The sequence below is a fragment of the Brachyhypopomus gauderio genome, chromosome 5 (genome assembly GCF_052324685.1).
Source record: "Brachyhypopomus gauderio isolate BG-103 chromosome 5, BGAUD_0.2, whole genome shotgun sequence".
NCBI classification, from domain to species: domain Eukaryota; kingdom Metazoa; phylum Chordata; class Actinopteri; order Gymnotiformes; family Hypopomidae; genus Brachyhypopomus; species Brachyhypopomus gauderio.
In genome coordinates this window covers 27,607,732-27,624,188 of record NC_135215.1, presented here as the reverse complement: position 1 = coordinate 27,624,188, position 16,457 = coordinate 27,607,732, and the positions used below count along the sequence as shown (strand labels likewise).

Here is a 16,457-nt window from a genome sequence, read left to right as displayed (position 1 = left end):
TAATACAGTTTTTCTCAGTCGATTTGGTTCATTTCTCAGATCAGAATTTAAATTCTCAAACCTGTACATACACTCTCCACAGCTCCTTATCACTTGTGCACATCATAATTGCATTTCTAATTGTGTTACAAGTTGCAAATGCTTTTGTACATTTTGCAAATGGCCGTGGACAATTGTCTGTTGTTTATTGCATTATCAATTGCTTATGTCATGTTTATCAAAATGTGTTCTATGTATTGTCTGTTGATTTGTCTTACCCTCCAAAACATTTAGTCTTTAGGTCATAACATGCAAAAGTGCTGAACATGTTGTCATAATCTCTCAGGCATAATTTTACATTATTGTACCAGTTGACCGCTGGTTATTATATCCTTAATTGGGATCATGTCACAGGTTTTTTGGTTTGCACACTTTCTATTAAACCATCCATTTTCCCTGAGACTTGGCGTGATCGCTTCCATTTTATTTCGCTCACCCTGCCCGTCACACAAGTAAACACATTTTTTGAAAACATCCCCATTGCTAATTATTGCCTTTCATTGCTTTTAATATTTTGAAAATGAAAAGTTTAACACTTCTTTTCATGGTGTGTTCATAAATTTCAAATTGTCTGAGGCAAGTACTCGAAGTGACAGTATAACAAACAAAAAATCTCAAACATGAGGCAGGTTGATGAGACACCTTGTCGTGACAACAGAGAGAAGGGCTGGAGGTTGGCAACAAAGAAGGCAGACAACTCAGCAGTGAGACATTGCATCTGTCTTCCTTATAAACCCAGGACAACAGGTGCAGGCCATCACCACTGATTAGCCTGAGATCTGGCTCGTGGGCTCCTCCTGGTGGTGACTGAAGGACCCGCCCTGGGGCCAGCCCTGACAGAGCCCCCCCCCCCTCTAGGCCCAAGACCCCGCGGGCCCAAGGCGACAGCCCTGTCCCGGTGAAAGTTCCAGATCAGGGTAGGATCCAGGATCCACTGGACCGCACCCCTGCCAATCGACCAGGAACTGCTCCTGGCCAAGGTCTTCAGCAAGGCCCTGCGGGTCCACTGCCAGGTCAACCTGCAGCGGTGGACCAGGGCTCTGGCATTGGGCACCGCTACATCCCCCTCCTGGTCAGCGAACATAGGAGGAGCGTAACCGTAAAGGCACTCGAAGGGTGACATGGACGAGTGCCAGAGGGTGTTGTGGGCGTACTCCGCCCACATCAGCTGATCGGACCAGAAGGCGGGATTGGAGGAGGCCAGACACTGGAGCGTCTGTTCGAGGTCCTGGTTGATCTGGCCGTTGTGTTGCTCTGGAGGTGAAACCCAGAGGAGAGGCTGGCCCTGGCAGCCAGGAGCTTGAGGAAAGCACCCCAGAAATGACTGGTAAACTGTGGCCCGCGGTCAGAAACCACGTCCACCGGGAAACCGTGAGCACGATCCACGTGCTGCAGGAGGATGGAAGCTGTCTCACAAGCAGAGGGGAGTTTAGGCAGGGCTATGAACAGAGTGATAGTCTGGCTGCACACGCTCCCAGACATAAGGGCCCTCCCATCAACGGCAACCACAGTGAGGGGTATATCGAGGCTAACGAGTGGGATCCTGAAGGAGGCCACTAAGGAGGCATTGATAAAGTTGCCGGCTGCACCTGAGTCAACCAGCACGAGAAGCCTGTTTTCAGGTCCTCCTCGCCAAGAGAGGGTGACGTGGAGGGTTAGGGCCTCAGAATGAGGAGAACCAGAGAGATCCGCAGAAGCCTCCCCAGCTATTGGCGGGTCTGCCCTTTTACCTGAAGGTCGGGGCAGCTGTCACATCTGTGTCCTCACTTACCACAGTACAAGCACCGGCCCTCTTGTATGCATGACTGCCTCTCTTCTCTTGAGAGGCAAGTGTGCCCTATCTGCATCAGTTGCTCCCCAGGGACCTCACTAAAACGTTCCACCTTGGATGTGAGGGGGCTGGCTTGAGTGGTGGCCAAGAATCCAGGCTGGGAGTGACTCTTGGCTCTGCATTCTTGTAACCGATTGTCTAGCCCAGACCTGGGCAAACAACGGCCCGCGGGCCACATCCGGCCCGTTGTGCGTCCCTGTCCGGCCCGCAAGAGGCCAATCATAAATGAAACAAATATCTATGTCGTGCGTGCAATACAACTGTGACGCTTTTATTTTGAAAGTGCTACGTTTGTGTTAATTCCGTGTGGACGTACCTGCGTGTGTGTGTGAGCTGTGCAAGAAACACTGTAGGTGATCAGCAACAAGTTAAGGCTGAATTTATACTTTCGTTGCGAACGTTGCACCTCGCGCGAACCTCCGCAAACGGCAGAGTGCATTGTGCATTGTGTTCCATGTTTGAAAAGTGCTGGAATTTAGGCTAAAGTACTTGAAAATGCTTGAAATTGTAACTGTATTTTGATTCACAACAAATAGCTGACTGAATAGGGGGGTATTCCAGAAAGCGGGTAAGTAAACTCAGAGTTAACGAAAGCTCAGGTTTTCCGTTCCAGAAACCGAGCTTAGAGAGAACCTGAGTCAGCTGGGAAATATTGAAATGGACCTTGAAAGTGCCGTAGAAGTGCTTTAAAGCTAGGTTTAAGCCAGGTTTATACTTGACGCAGCGCGAGCGGCACGAGGGTCCATGTGGTGAAAATTATGTAATCGCGGTGGCGGAGGGCCTCACGCGCTGTTGATTCGCGAGGTCGTGCACCTCTCGAATTTTGTAACTTCGCGTGCGCGCCGCGCTTCAGCGCAATGAACAAAGTCATGTTTGCAGGGTTCATACACCTTTATAAGGTGGAATTAAAGCACTTGTACATCACTTTCAAGGTCCATTTCAATATTTCCCAGCATGTTAAACTTAATTAAGTTAAATATTTATACATATATTCGAAATGATCCGAAATAATTCGCTTTTTTATCACATTATTTAATTGTTATTTTCAAAACGCCCAATCTTAACGTCTTCACATTCTCTCATGTTTCGTCCTGGAATTACAAGAGGCTCGTATAGGTTAACGTAATACAAGAAAACTGTTCATTCAGATGGCTATTTGTTGTGAAACGAAGTAGTTACACTTTCAAACATTTTCAAGTATTTAGCCTAAATTCCAGCACTTTTCAAATCTGAAACAAAAAGCAACATTAAAATTGGTCAGGTAAATGTTCCTTCCCTGTTTTTGAGGGGTGTTTCTTTATAACAACACACATTGTTTCGGAGAACACTGCACAGAATGTGACGCGGCAAGTATAAACGCCTCCGCCCTTCGCGGAAGTTTGCGTGAGGTTGGCGGAGCCACTGTGATTACGTCATTATTGTTTGTGTGGCCCTCTGACACAATTCAGGTTTCTCATGTGGCCCCTTGTAAAAATTAATTGCCCACCCCTGGTCTAGCCTGACCGTCAGCTCAATGAATGAGTCCAGATCAGTCGGTAGTTCCCGAAGGGCTAGCTCATCTTTAAGATCCTCACCTAACCCCTCGAGGTAAGCCACAGTAAGGGCTTGGGCCTCCCAACTGCACTCAGCGGCCAAGGTAAGGAATTCAACAGAGTACTCAGCCACCGTACGCTTGCCCTGGTGTAATTTCAGCAGCCGTGACCCTACTAGGCCACCGGACGCAGGGTGATGGAAAGTGCTCTTCATGGCTTGTGAGAACCGCTCAAAGCACAATTCGGGTTGGTTCTCCCACACCGGCGTAGCCCAGGCCAATGCTTTGCCAAAGAGCAACATGAGGACATAGGCTACCTTGGCTTTCTCAGTGGGAAACCACAACGGCTGCTGTTCAAATATTAGGGAACATTGCAACAAAAAAAACATGACATTCATCAGATTCGCCTGTGTCGCGTGCAGGTGAAGGGAGAGTAGGCTCACGGTAAACAGGCGTGGCGGAGGGTTCAGCAAGCAGCGGGTTAACAGGAGCAACAGGGGTTGACTAATGTTCTGAATGGCAACAGTAACATTCTGTAACTGTTCAAGGATTTGTTGCAGTGTTTGTTCGTGTTTACTTATAGCCTGCCCTTGTCTGGTTAACGCAACTTTCAATCCCTCTCTCTCGTGGGACGCAGCTGGGTCCATGTTAAGACTGAGTTGTTCTGTCCCCCGTGGATTTCTTACGGTAGTGGACTCATACGCCTTGTCCATGCAATAAGCAATATTACAAGTGCGAGAAAACAAACCTAAATCGGGCTGATTATTCAGTGCGGATGACGAGGGAGAACTGAAAGTAATTGCGGAAATACTCAACGCATATAACAGGGGAGAACAGAAAGCAGTCGCAGAAATAATCAACGCATATTCAAGGATTCAAGGATTCAAGGGGAGAACATAACAGGGGAGAACAGAATCGTGGAAACAATTGATGCGGAAAACACAGGAGAACAGAAATATTCATGGAATAAAATCAACGCGAAAAACTAACAAAAACCAAAGAGAAACAAAGGATGCCAGGGGAAGTAACTGGCTGGCTGGCAAATGCCGCGAAGAACAAAAAACCCTTCCCAAAAACCAAAACTAGTGATGGGACGAACGATACTGGTGCGTCAACACTGTGCCGAGCGCACAAGATTGAAACCCCGTATTGGTGCGTGTATTGCTTTAAACAAAAACCACGTGACCGATACAAGAAGCGTATCGTTTGGCTGTGCCGCGCCAAATTGTGTTTATAAGGAAACGAACTGTATCGGCATGTCGCGGGTTTGTTGGATGGAGTTTTACTGTTACTTTTAGATTTTGTATTTTTGCCCTCACGGATCGAACCAGAAAATTTTCCACTGTCTGGAATCATTTTGATCTTTTGACGCCAAATAAGGTATTGTTTCTCCTTTGGACATTATTTTTTATTAAATATGTTTGTACTCTTTTCTGGTAAGGGTTTTTAATTGTATTCAGATAAAGTCACTTTTGATTTTATTTTATTGTAGGTGAAGTGTCGACTCTGCTCCACGGAGCTGTCTTACATCAATAAGAGCACTTCATCAATGCTGAGGCATGGCAATGAAGAATCAGCACATACTGGTGAGAGTACCACAGGTGTGTTAAAATTCTCAAATAAAATTAAAATGTTTTCATTTAAAATTGTTTATTACACACAAAATGCTTTGTGTAACTATGTAATATTGTTTGTAAACTTGTCAGTACTTTATTAAGGCAAAAAAATGTCATTACATTTCCCAACAAGCAAGCTGTGGATGAGGCTGTGATCAACATGATCATCAAAGACTGTCAGCCTCTCTTCATCGCACTTAGATATTTATGCACACCATCTTCGTCTGTACCCTGTGAAAGAGTTTTTTCTAAGGCAGGAGAACTTGTATCTAAGAGGAGAAATCGCCTTGGACCCAACACACTTCAAAAACTTTTGTTCCTCAATAAAAATACATAAATGAATGAATTTCTTGTCATTTTTTGTGTTTTATATTATTTTTCTTTTTCATTAATCAAAATCCTTACATAAGTTGCACATTTCAGCTGAATTTTATTAGACTAAAAAAATTGAGCAAATGAAATTATAAAATGATGAGATCATATTTTAAGTAAACAAATGTTGATTAAATATTTCACGAGTTGATGTGTTTTCAGGATGCTTTTTCAACTTTTCATTTTGTTTACCTGCAATGATATTATAAATACTGTTGAGTGACCAACACAGTGTCAATACAGTGTCAACACAGTTTGTGTAGTGTGTCGATACACTCCTTGAGGTATCATCTTCCCATCACTAACCAAAACCAAACGGATAGAAAAAATGACAGCGGGAGGAAAACTTGAGAGAGGCCAGGAAGTGGCGCAGGAGGTAAGTATTCAAAGTTACAGTATAACAAAGAAGGCAGACAACTCAGCGGTGAGACACTGCATTTGTCTTCCTTATAAACCCAGGACAATAGGTGCAGGCCATCACCGCTGATTAGGCTGAGGTCTGGCTCGTGGACTCCTTCTGTTGGCGACTGAAGGACCCGCCCTGGGACCAGCCCTGACAGTCATTACCCGGTTTGAACTACTATCGTTAAATAAATCCTAACTAGGTAATATATCATTGCTAGCGTACACCACTTTATTAAGTTCTGGGTTTATTACAACACCAATTAACAGGTGGTTTGTAGATATATCATTATACAGATGGGCTGTATTATACATTGTAAAAACATTTGATAATGGTGGTATAAAGATTCTCATTAAAATAATCTGTGAATTAAAATGTTTCTTGGGTTCCTTTACCTTAACTAACTACTTTTCATTTGGCTTGTACATAACCATATTGAGACACAGATCTTGATTTCTTTGATGCCTATATTCTTAATGTCCCTCAATGCCTAATGTACACTTCAGGTGACTTAACATAGTAATAGTAAAATCATAATAAACATCATAACAAAACAACGATACTACTATCAACAATAATAACAACAACATAAAACTGATCAGCAAAAATATTTTAAGATTTGTATCCATTATGTTTGTATATAACAGTGGCAATCAAAGTACACAGCTTCTTAGTGAAGTAGAGACCTAGTGATTTTAAAGTCTTGATAAATTTACTTATATAAAAATGGCAACAAAAAAAAACAATTAAAAATGATTATTTTGAAACATGGTATGATTTCATATCCATTAAGGATTTGGATGTTTGCTGTAAACTAACAAATGGAACACAGATATTTCAGAACAGAGAGAAACAGATACATGTAAGAAGCTTGCAAAAAATCAATCCCCTTTCCACTCTTGAAAAGCTATGCTACTACTAATAATTATAATAACGTCAATATTTTATTTCCTGCCCAGCCATTACTGCCTCACTAGTCAGTCTCTCCATGCCTATACGTACCTGTTTATTTATATCTTTAATCCAGTAAAACAATTGAACAATAAAAAATATAATAGCCTATGTTAAAATATTTATTTATCCGAATTTGCTGGATAGAGATTCAGTGCTTTTGTTGAACAGCCAGTATTGAGGTATGGATACAGAGGTTCAGTCATGACAATATTTGTGAAGGTATACAAGGTAGTATTTCTAAAAGGATCTAATAATTTTAATTTTCTGCTGTCACAGTCCAGCTGGACTCGGATGATCCACGGTTTTTCTGGAAGGAAAAGTTCCTTCCGAGTCTTCACCCCGACTCGATATTTCTCTTTGATAAAGCGGATACTCCACATCCCACTGGAGGGGTCCATCTTCAGTAGCTTCTTCCTCTCTATGGACTCCTTGACAACCCCTACTGTCCAGTGGTCATTGTCCCCCACCTCCACGTCCCAGCAGTGCAGGCCTGACCTGAATCCCTGAGAGCCCATCACCCCCATGTACAGCCTCTCTGGGTTATCAGGCACCGCCTGCTTTTGCTCCACATAGTACACGCTGCACAGGTCCTCTGACACCACCAGCTTATTGCAGGCTGTGTTCGGATCAAGAGTCACAGGGGCTGTGGACAGATTTTAATGGAATTATATTAGGTTGTCTTTACTATAAGTTGGCTGAATCTTTAACAATTGTCATTGTGATCACCTCCTGTATATGACCAATTGTCAGCAAATGTAAAATAGCCTAAGTGGTGTTTAACAATTAAAAAATAGCTTAAGTGGAGTAGAAAGGATTTGAAATTCATTTCTGTCAGCTGGGCAATAGTAACAGGATACAATGTGAAGGACCTACCATTTGGAACAAGATTCTGCATTCTGGCCCAAACTGAGAAGAGCAGCGTTGGAATGTAATCCACATCATCAATCTTTGTCTCTGAATCCAGTTTTGGCATGTGCAGTATTGGTCTATCTAATCTGTAACAGTATTTAAATATGTCAGTGTTAGGCCATTTTTATTGTAATTTGAAACAGACTAAGAATAAAGCAACATGATATTGTCACGGTAGGCCAGTTCAAGCATTCATGGGAGACGCCCACTACCAGACCCACCTGCACAGCGTCACTCCCCTGTTCACAGTCACCCAACTACCGACACACCCCCAGGGGTGGAAAGTAACGAATTACATTTACTCACATTACTGTAATTGAGTACTTTTTATGAGTAATTTGTAATTTTCTGAGTAGTTTTTGAAATATGTAATTTTTACTTTTGCTTGAGTACATTTTGACCCAAGTAGTTTTACTTCACTACATTTGAACGCCCTCACATTACTGAGTAAAAAAATATTGATGGTGAAAAATTTAATGTGGGCAGAAATTTAAACTTTTGAGTCCCAGAACTGAAGGCAAATTGCATGGCCTTGCCTTGCGCGCGCCCTTTCCATTTTCTCATAATCAGGTCATAATCTGGTGCACTTTTTTTCCAAAAGGATGAGATTGTTCTATCTTTAAATCTTCTATCTATCAAGTTCTGTGGGATCCTGTGGACATTTTATTGTGAAAAGTGGAATCCTGTGGGCACTGTATTTTGAATAGTTGGATCCTGTGGGCGTTTTAAATAGTGGAATTGTCACGGTGAGGGGGCCGGGTCGCCACCAGAGGGCGCGCATCCCGGCCAGCAGCCGATCCCAGCACACACCCCCGCGCACGCAACCACTCCCACAGTCACAATCACCATCATACTGAGCACCTGTTTCTTGTTTACTTTGCTCTTCTTAAGCCCGCAGGTCGTCTGGTCCAGTGCTGCACATTGCCGCTACATGAGTGTCTCTGGTCTCTGCGTTCCCTACCTGCGTGCGCGCTACGAGCTCTACTTTGCATCACTTGCAGTGTATGCGTTACGAGCCTTACTAGTGTGCGCTACGAGCTTTACCTTGCATCACTTATAGTGTGTGCGCTAAGAGCTTTACTGGTGTGCGCTACGAGCTTTACCTTGCATCACTTGCAGTGTGCGCGAAGAGCTTTACTGGTTTGGTTGCTATGGACAATAAATATCCTTCTGTTCAAACCCCGTCTCCGGCTGCTTCTGTCCCGACGCCTCCGGTGTCACAGGAATCCTGTGCGCATTTTGTTTTATTTTGAGATGTGGGATCCTGTGGGCATTTTATTGTGAATAGTGGGATCAGGTGGGCACTGTATTTTGAATAGTTGGATCCTGTGAGCACTTACTTTTAAATTGTGGGATCCTATGAGCATTTTTTTGTTTTTGATGTGGGATCCTGTGGGCATTTTATTGTAGTGGAATCCTGTTGCATTTTAGTTTGATTTGTGGCATCTTGTGGGCACTTAATTTTGTGTGCATTTTGTTTTTTTGAATAATTTGTAATTTAAATTTCTTTATTCTGTCACGTTGAGGTCCCCGGCCCCTCCCTTTTGGGCGTGTGTAAACGTTGTCCACGTGCTTTGTCTGCGTCAGTGGATGTAGGTGGTTGGGATTTTGTCGTGTGATTTATAAGTCTCACCTGTGAATCGTCTCGTGATCACGTGGGGCTAATGTGTCTTGCCTATTTAATGTGCGCTCGCGCAGTGTCCTGTGCTCATCGTTGTCTGTCTGCACGTTGCTGTGTGTGTTTGATGTTTAACGTGCGCTATTGCGCAACAGTCAGAAAAATAAAGTGTGACGTTTGTAACGGAAAAACGGATTCTGTGTCTCGTCCGTCTGTCGTCGCCCAGCGTCACATATTCTTATTCAAGTGTTGTCCATTGGACAATAGGACTGAAAATTGTTTGCACTTTATGGTACAGGTTGTGACTGTCCTTGTGCTGTGAGGAAGTATGTTCCTGAGCCCAGCTGATCTTTTTGCAAGTGTGGATGTGCACTTAAATACACTTTGAAATCGATTAAATCAACTTGTGCTGAATTTGGTTCATGATTCATCCATGCATTAAATAACTGAAAGTAACTAAATAACTTTTACTCAAATTACATTTTAAATGAAGTAATTTTGTACTTTTACTCGAGTAAATTTTGAGATGGGTAATTTTACTTTTACTCTGAGTAGATTTTAGGCAAAGTAATGATACTTTTACTCAATTACAATTTTTCAGTACTCTTTCCACCTCTGCACACCCCTCAGTCCTCATGCACTTGTTCCTCATTTGTTCTGCCCTTTAAAGCCTAACAGGTTCAGTGCTGTGTATTCCTTGAGCCTGCCTTGAGAAGAGCTGATGTCTTACACGCCCCAAGTTCGTCGGGATCCTCTCCGTGTGCCTCAGTACTGTTCAGATTGTTTATTGTCGGGCCTTAGAGCCTCCTTTCCTTTTTTTTTGTTGGTAAGTTGCATCTTTTGTTTGTATTATTGTGGACATTAAAAACATGTCAGCTCCCACTTCGCCTCCTGCTGACTCCTTCCCATTACACATATTGGTTATGTTTCTTACTGATTGTAAAATTAATGTATATGCAAAATCAAACAAATATAAAGTACCTTAGTTGCACTGTTCTGAATATAAGAGAGACTTACCGCTGAAGGTTTTCTGAGTATGTCTACAAGAAATGAAGAGATGAAGAAAATGAAAACCCAAGAAAATGTGCTGTGTTAGTCCTACATGCCTCACCTCAAAGTTCTCAGCATTATTCTGCATGCTTGCTGTGTGCTGTTCATTTGCTTGTTCATTTGCTTGCTAATGTGTCAGATACACTGCTCCTCTGTTTTGCAATATTTGGCCCATACATGCTCCACTCTTCACCAGATTAACAGAAGAAATCAACCAGAATAAGAGATTAAATTATGCCATCTCCTTCCAACTCAAATCCAATAAAGCTTCTACCATCCAGCTACTAAAAATTATCATTTGTTAATATGGATACAAAAAGTCACTCTTAGACTCCATAGGACTCTATAAGGATAGTAGTAGGAATGCCATGATCCAATAGCTAATACATTCCAATACAATTGGTTTTATTAATAGCAGAAACTCATCCACTAACATACAGAGACATATGGAGATAATATAATACACTATAAAGATCAACAAAAACTAAGCAGCAATTGTGAATCTAGAAAGAACACACTTTGGACAAGTAAATTGGCAATTTCTATTATTACTATTATTACTACATTACGAAAAATGGGGATTTGGAGAATGACTGATCAATTGGATTTAGGTTTTATACACCTCACCCACAGCTAGGGTCAATACTAATGGGCTAACTTCACAAACACGCACATGATTCAGGGCAGGGGTGTACAACATACAAGTGCCTCCGTTGCGGCCCGCCGGTTGATAAATAATTTGGCCCGTCTTCTGGCTTCGTGCCTGAATTTGAACGACGAACCAACAGTGTTGTTTTTTGGACTACTTTTTAGTTGGGCTACCGCGGGAGTAAATCTTGGGGGGGGGCACATGAAACTTTCTTGTCCCGGGCCCCAGCAAGACTGTCAACGGGCCTGTATACTATACAAACTATCTCAAACTATGTTAAAATCTCAGGTTACTCTATCAACTTATTAAAATCTACTATCCTTCCAATGAGTACGAATACACAAGACAAAACTTCAAAACTTATCAAGCATTACCTATTCCTCTAAACCCCAACTATTTCACATATATAGAAATCAAATTGTCCTGTCAGCAGTTAGATTCCTCAAATGTAAACTCTCAAAAACACGATGGTTTAACACATTTTGTTACAAATTTCCCATGATCAAACTGCTTTTACTCTAATCAAATAATTACAGCCATAATTAGAACAATCCTGACTTTGCCATGAATAAAAATCTTCTTTCTGAAAGGCATCACATATCTTAAATATTCCATAATAACACAATAATAATATTGCCACAAGTGTCTAAGAAATTGGGAGTAAACATTATTTTATATCAAATACGATATGTTTGAAAATGAATTCGATTTGAATTCGATTCGATTTGACTTTATTACTGTGAGAGATTCCGATCACACCCAGGACAGCCAGAGTGCGCAATCACCAAAATACTGACCAGCACACCTGAATTCAATTAGTTATTCAAATCCACCCTACTTAAGGACTCTCTGAACAACACACAATTGCAAAGTATTGCCTCCCTGCGTTGCATTACCAAGCCGTTGTTCTGTATCTCTCTGTCTGATTCCACTCGTTACTGACCTTGCTCTGCTTTGTGATATTCTCTCCTGTTTGTCTAGCCCTATTTTGTACCTCTGCCTGTCGCTCCTAGTCTTGTCTGGTTTTTGACTCTCTGCCTGGATTTTTGACTCTCCTGTTTTGGCCTTGCCCTCTTTTGTGCTGCTGCCCCCACCCTTTGGGGTTGTCCCTTATGGGACCTCTGTTTGTTGTTTTTTTGTGCATTTATTAAAGGACACAATATTTATCTGATCTGCATATGGATCTTTCTCTGCCTTCTGGTTCACAACCATTACAATTACTTGTAATGGTGCTGCGGTGAAAGCAAGACATTGAGACACCATGCAAGACTACTGTTTATTTTACAATTAGCAATACCACAAATACCATAAATACCACAAAAACAGACTAGTCAAACAAGAACTGACAAAGAACGTGGACGAGACACACACTAAAATACACAGACGACAATAAGCAACAAGTGTAGCACATAACATTAGTCAAGGAACAGGTGATACAAATAACAGACTCTCACACACAGAGACACAAGGAAGTACATATATAGACATAAATGGATGGATGCACACAGGGAGGAGTCGGGCTGTACCGTGACATTCGTTTTTGGAGTTTTCTCAAGCCTTAGTGATATATATGTGTCCTCCCTCTAGATAGGACACACTCACTGATTTGTTAATTATCTAATAGAAATAATAAAGTGTAAATAGTCCTCCGAAGAGGAGGGTGGTGACAGACAAAAGGTGTGCTGCCCCTGTGGATCTATATCAAACTACATTTACATATTTTTCTGTGCATTTGGCAGAAACTAAATCTTTAATGTAAGTATTCACCTCATTTTACATCATAAAGCAAAAATGCAATTTGAAAGTCCATAAATTGACCTCAGTGAAAAGTCAAACACTTTGTGGATCTAAGCAGCCAGTGAAGACTGAAACTGCTGGCTGTCACCACCCTCTTATCAGGTCTTTGGCACATGTTGCTTTCTTTCAGTCAACAAACCTGGAAGTGGTAACTCTCAAACCTGTGTAAGATCTATTCACGTCCTTCAACGAACAGAATTCATTCATAAATACTGATTGTCTGTGTCATACCTTCAGGAATGCAATGTGTTCAGATTCCATCAGCTGCCAGAGAAATGCCACGTTTTCTAAAATAACTGAAACCTCCTTGGTCATCTCATCAATTCCAGCTTGAAATGGTGAAATTTTCATTTCCCCAATTTTCCTCAGTGCAGTGATCCTGGCCTCTTCTTCTTCTCTGAGAAACTGATGAAATTTCTCAAATTCTGCCTTGATTTTGTTTTCAATTATCTCTATTTCTGCCTGAAAAAAATATTATATTAATCCAAAACTGCCCCCAATTTTAGAAGATTATCATATTATTCCTCCAGACCATCCAGACCTTCATACAGGTCCTGGCATGATTTAGCATCAGGGCCTAAATGAACAGCCCTACTCACCGAAATTTGCTCAGTCTTTTCTTCATAACTGGCCTGTGATTCAGTAATCCCATCAAGGGTAATATTAAGAGTTAAAATTTTATCTTTGAGATCCTCCTAGAATTAGAAACAAGATCCTTAAGAATTCTTTACAAAAAATGCACAATTAATCTTTAGCAGTCCACAATCTTATTTCAGAGATGCCTCCTCACCTTCAGCACCTTGGCTGCTTCCACAACAGGAGAACATTTGTGGTTTTCATGCTTCTTTGAAGTATAACAGACCACACAGATGGGCTGTTTGTCCTCAAAGCAGAAGAGTTTGAGCTTCTCGTCATGCTCTGGGCAGACATCAACTGCCGGAGCGGTGCCTTTTCTGTTCTTAAAGTTCTCACAGAGGTTGGTGAAAGCTAGACTCCTGGTGGGCTCGTCTGCTGAGCACTCCTTCCTACACACAGGACACTGCAACACCAGCTGAGTGTCCCAGTACTCCCGCAGGCATTCCTCACAGAGACTGTGACTGCATTTCAGCACCACAGGAACCTTAAAAATGTCACAACATATCGGACAGCAGAAGTCCTCCTCCAGGAGTGAGTGTCCTTCAGCCATTACTGGAGATTATTTGTTGTACTTAACACAAAGCTTGTTTTTTTGCATAATAGAGTCAACTTCCTTGTACTTAACTTCTGACATCACCATCTGGTTACTAATAGATAAACCCCACCCCTTACAGGTTTTGCTTTCATTTCACTGAAAGCTTTAACAATCAGGGTGAGGCTTGTGTAACTATATAGCACACGGCATACATTAAGTTTAATTAAACTAAATTGAATTAAAAGTGCCATAAGCAAGCAGGAAAAGAAGGCTTTAGAAGCCAAGGAATCATTGTTAGAATGGGTGAACTTTTCAAATGAACTGTCAGGAGGAAATAATCCGAAATGTGCAAAGCCATCTCTGTCTCTGCTAGGGGAGACTGGCTGAAATACATGAATTTGACAGACAGACAGACTGTTTTTGAAATGTGATGTGTCACAACAGGCCCTTTCCTGAAAGAACGCTGAAAAAGAAAGTTTTTTTGTGCTCAGATGTGCTGAGAAATCACTCTTGTACAATAAAATAATCCATGATAGATAGCAGGGTTTTTTTTTTTTACCAGAATCTGACTATTTGTAGTGAGGTTATGTCAGATTTGTAGAGAGATGCACCAATGAGCTCTCTGATGAGTAGGAGACACTTTTAAGGATGACAGCATCCCATTTATCTTGTTTGTGTACCTTCTGGACACTACATGACACACATCAACTATTAAAATGGTGGGATGGATAAAAACAGAAGTTCATGGTGTAGATAAAAATAGACATAATCAGATGTTTACCTGGAATATTGTATATTTTATATTAACTTTTTGAAAGTTTGTTTACCCATTGTAATTAATTCCCATTCCATGTTAGAAACCTTTATAAAGTGTAACAATAATGCAGACAATTGTGATGATATTAAATATGGGTTTAATTGTACTAAACATGGCAAAATAAAATGCTAACTCAATTGTTTTTTTTTTCTAGTGAGATGTGTAGATAGTTTTTAAAAGGTTATTTAATACCTGCATTTGAATGGTGATAGAATTCAAAGTTACAGCATTTCATTACCTTGCACCTCTACATGTGTAAAGACAATAGTTTAATGTATTGTTAATTTACTTTATCTCAATCAAATTGTTATACCTATTCCTAGTACTTCAGGTATAATTGTTAGGTCTCATATGACTTTCGTTTGGTTTTTCCAGCTTAGAGTACCTTGTGTTCAGGACTATCTATAGTACCTTGGAGATTCCAAGCAACTACATAGCACTTTTGTAAGTTGCTCTGGATAAGAGCTTCTGCTAAATGCCATAAATGTAAAATGTAAATGTAGTACTTGGCTAGCTACCTCCCCCTGTCATACAACACCTTCCAACCCTGGGGGTGTGGTGAGCACATGCACTCTGAGGCAGAGGAAACCAAGCACCTCATCTTTTTGGAATGGCTGGCAATCCCAAAAGGAAGAGAGAAGAGACATACCAAGCTATATGGTCAAGTAAGGAAAGTGAAGAACACTGCTATCTATTATATGCCTGGACTAGACTTATCACATTCAGCTCAACCTGTATCTGAGAATTTGAGAGAGAGCAAGTATCTCAATTGAAGGAGTTTTAACACTTAACAGTCAAGCATTTTTCATGCCAAATGCTCTACCCCCTATTTACCTCATCTGGTGGTGTTAGGCCAGGCTAATCCAATTTAATCTATGCTTTGCATGTTCATCTCTCAAATGCAAAATGACCGGGACTAGCGGAAGGCCATATCTTCTGTTTGCATACAGGGAAGTGCCTCAAATTTTCACTGGTGGTAAGTAAAGGGCAAGTAAAGGGGCATGTAAGGGGCTGTGAGAGACCCAAAAGGAGAACAGAAGGTTTGATTCAGTACATAAACTACACAAGAGAACATTTGGAACACATAATATCACTGGCTCAGGAAAACATGAAGAACGCACAGAAAAGCCATGAAGTCTGGTATGGTGAAAATGCCAGGGAGAGAACTTTGGTACTTTGCCATCAAGTGCTATTGCTGTTGTTATTGCTGATTTGGTGATTGTAAGCTTGTTACCAAATGTTATGACCCATATGAGGTTCTTCTCAAGATAGGGAAGCTGACTTTAAAGATCTGCATGCCAAAAAGGGCATAGCAGAAGCAAATACTCTATGTGAATCTTCTCAAAGAATTCCATCCTAGACAAGATGGTTCAGATGTTTATTCATGCTGTAGAATAAACATCCAGCAACAGCTAACACGTAGTAGATATGTATTTCACCTAGAAACGGATCAAAAGCAACAACTAAAAAGGCTACATGATCCTGACCTGATCCACAACAGGTCTGGATATACTGTTCCTGTTCCAGCATTACCTCATTCTAACTGAAGATACCTTGCATGTCAGAAGAGATATATTGTGGAGTGCTGACTGCCTTCCACAATTAACTGATGTAGGCCAGTGATGGTACCTAAAAGGGATGGAATCTGATTTTACATTGATTACAGACACATTGCTGCTATTTCTGCTAAGATTGTCCCA

General features: G+C 41.3%; 1 protein-coding gene and 1 long non-coding RNA gene across 2 annotated transcripts; one reads left to right on the top strand and one right to left on the bottom strand.

Annotated features, from left to right (window-relative positions):
* Positions 1 to 6,000: 6,000 nt before the first annotated feature.
* LOC143514990 (nuclear factor 7, brain-like) lies at positions 6,001 to 14,035 on the bottom strand. The gene is made up of 6 exons (XM_077006840.1): positions 13,560 to 14,035; positions 13,369 to 13,464; positions 13,001 to 13,231; positions 10,291 to 10,313; positions 7,620 to 7,741; positions 6,001 to 7,389 (listed from the first exon to the last, which is right to left on the bottom strand). The coding sequence occupies exons 1-6, from the start codon at positions 13,953 to 13,955 to the stop codon at positions 6,866 to 6,868; spliced, it is 1,392 nt and encodes a 463-aa protein (XP_076862955.1). The 5' UTR covers positions 13,956 to 14,035; the 3' UTR covers positions 6,001 to 6,865.
* LOC143514991 (uncharacterized) lies at positions 12,587 to 13,882 on the top strand. The gene is made up of 2 exons (XR_013130998.1): positions 12,587 to 12,727; positions 13,546 to 13,882. It is a non-coding gene; the product is annotated as an uncharacterized LOC143514991 (long non-coding RNA).
* Positions 14,036 to 16,457: the final 2,422 nt, after the last annotated feature.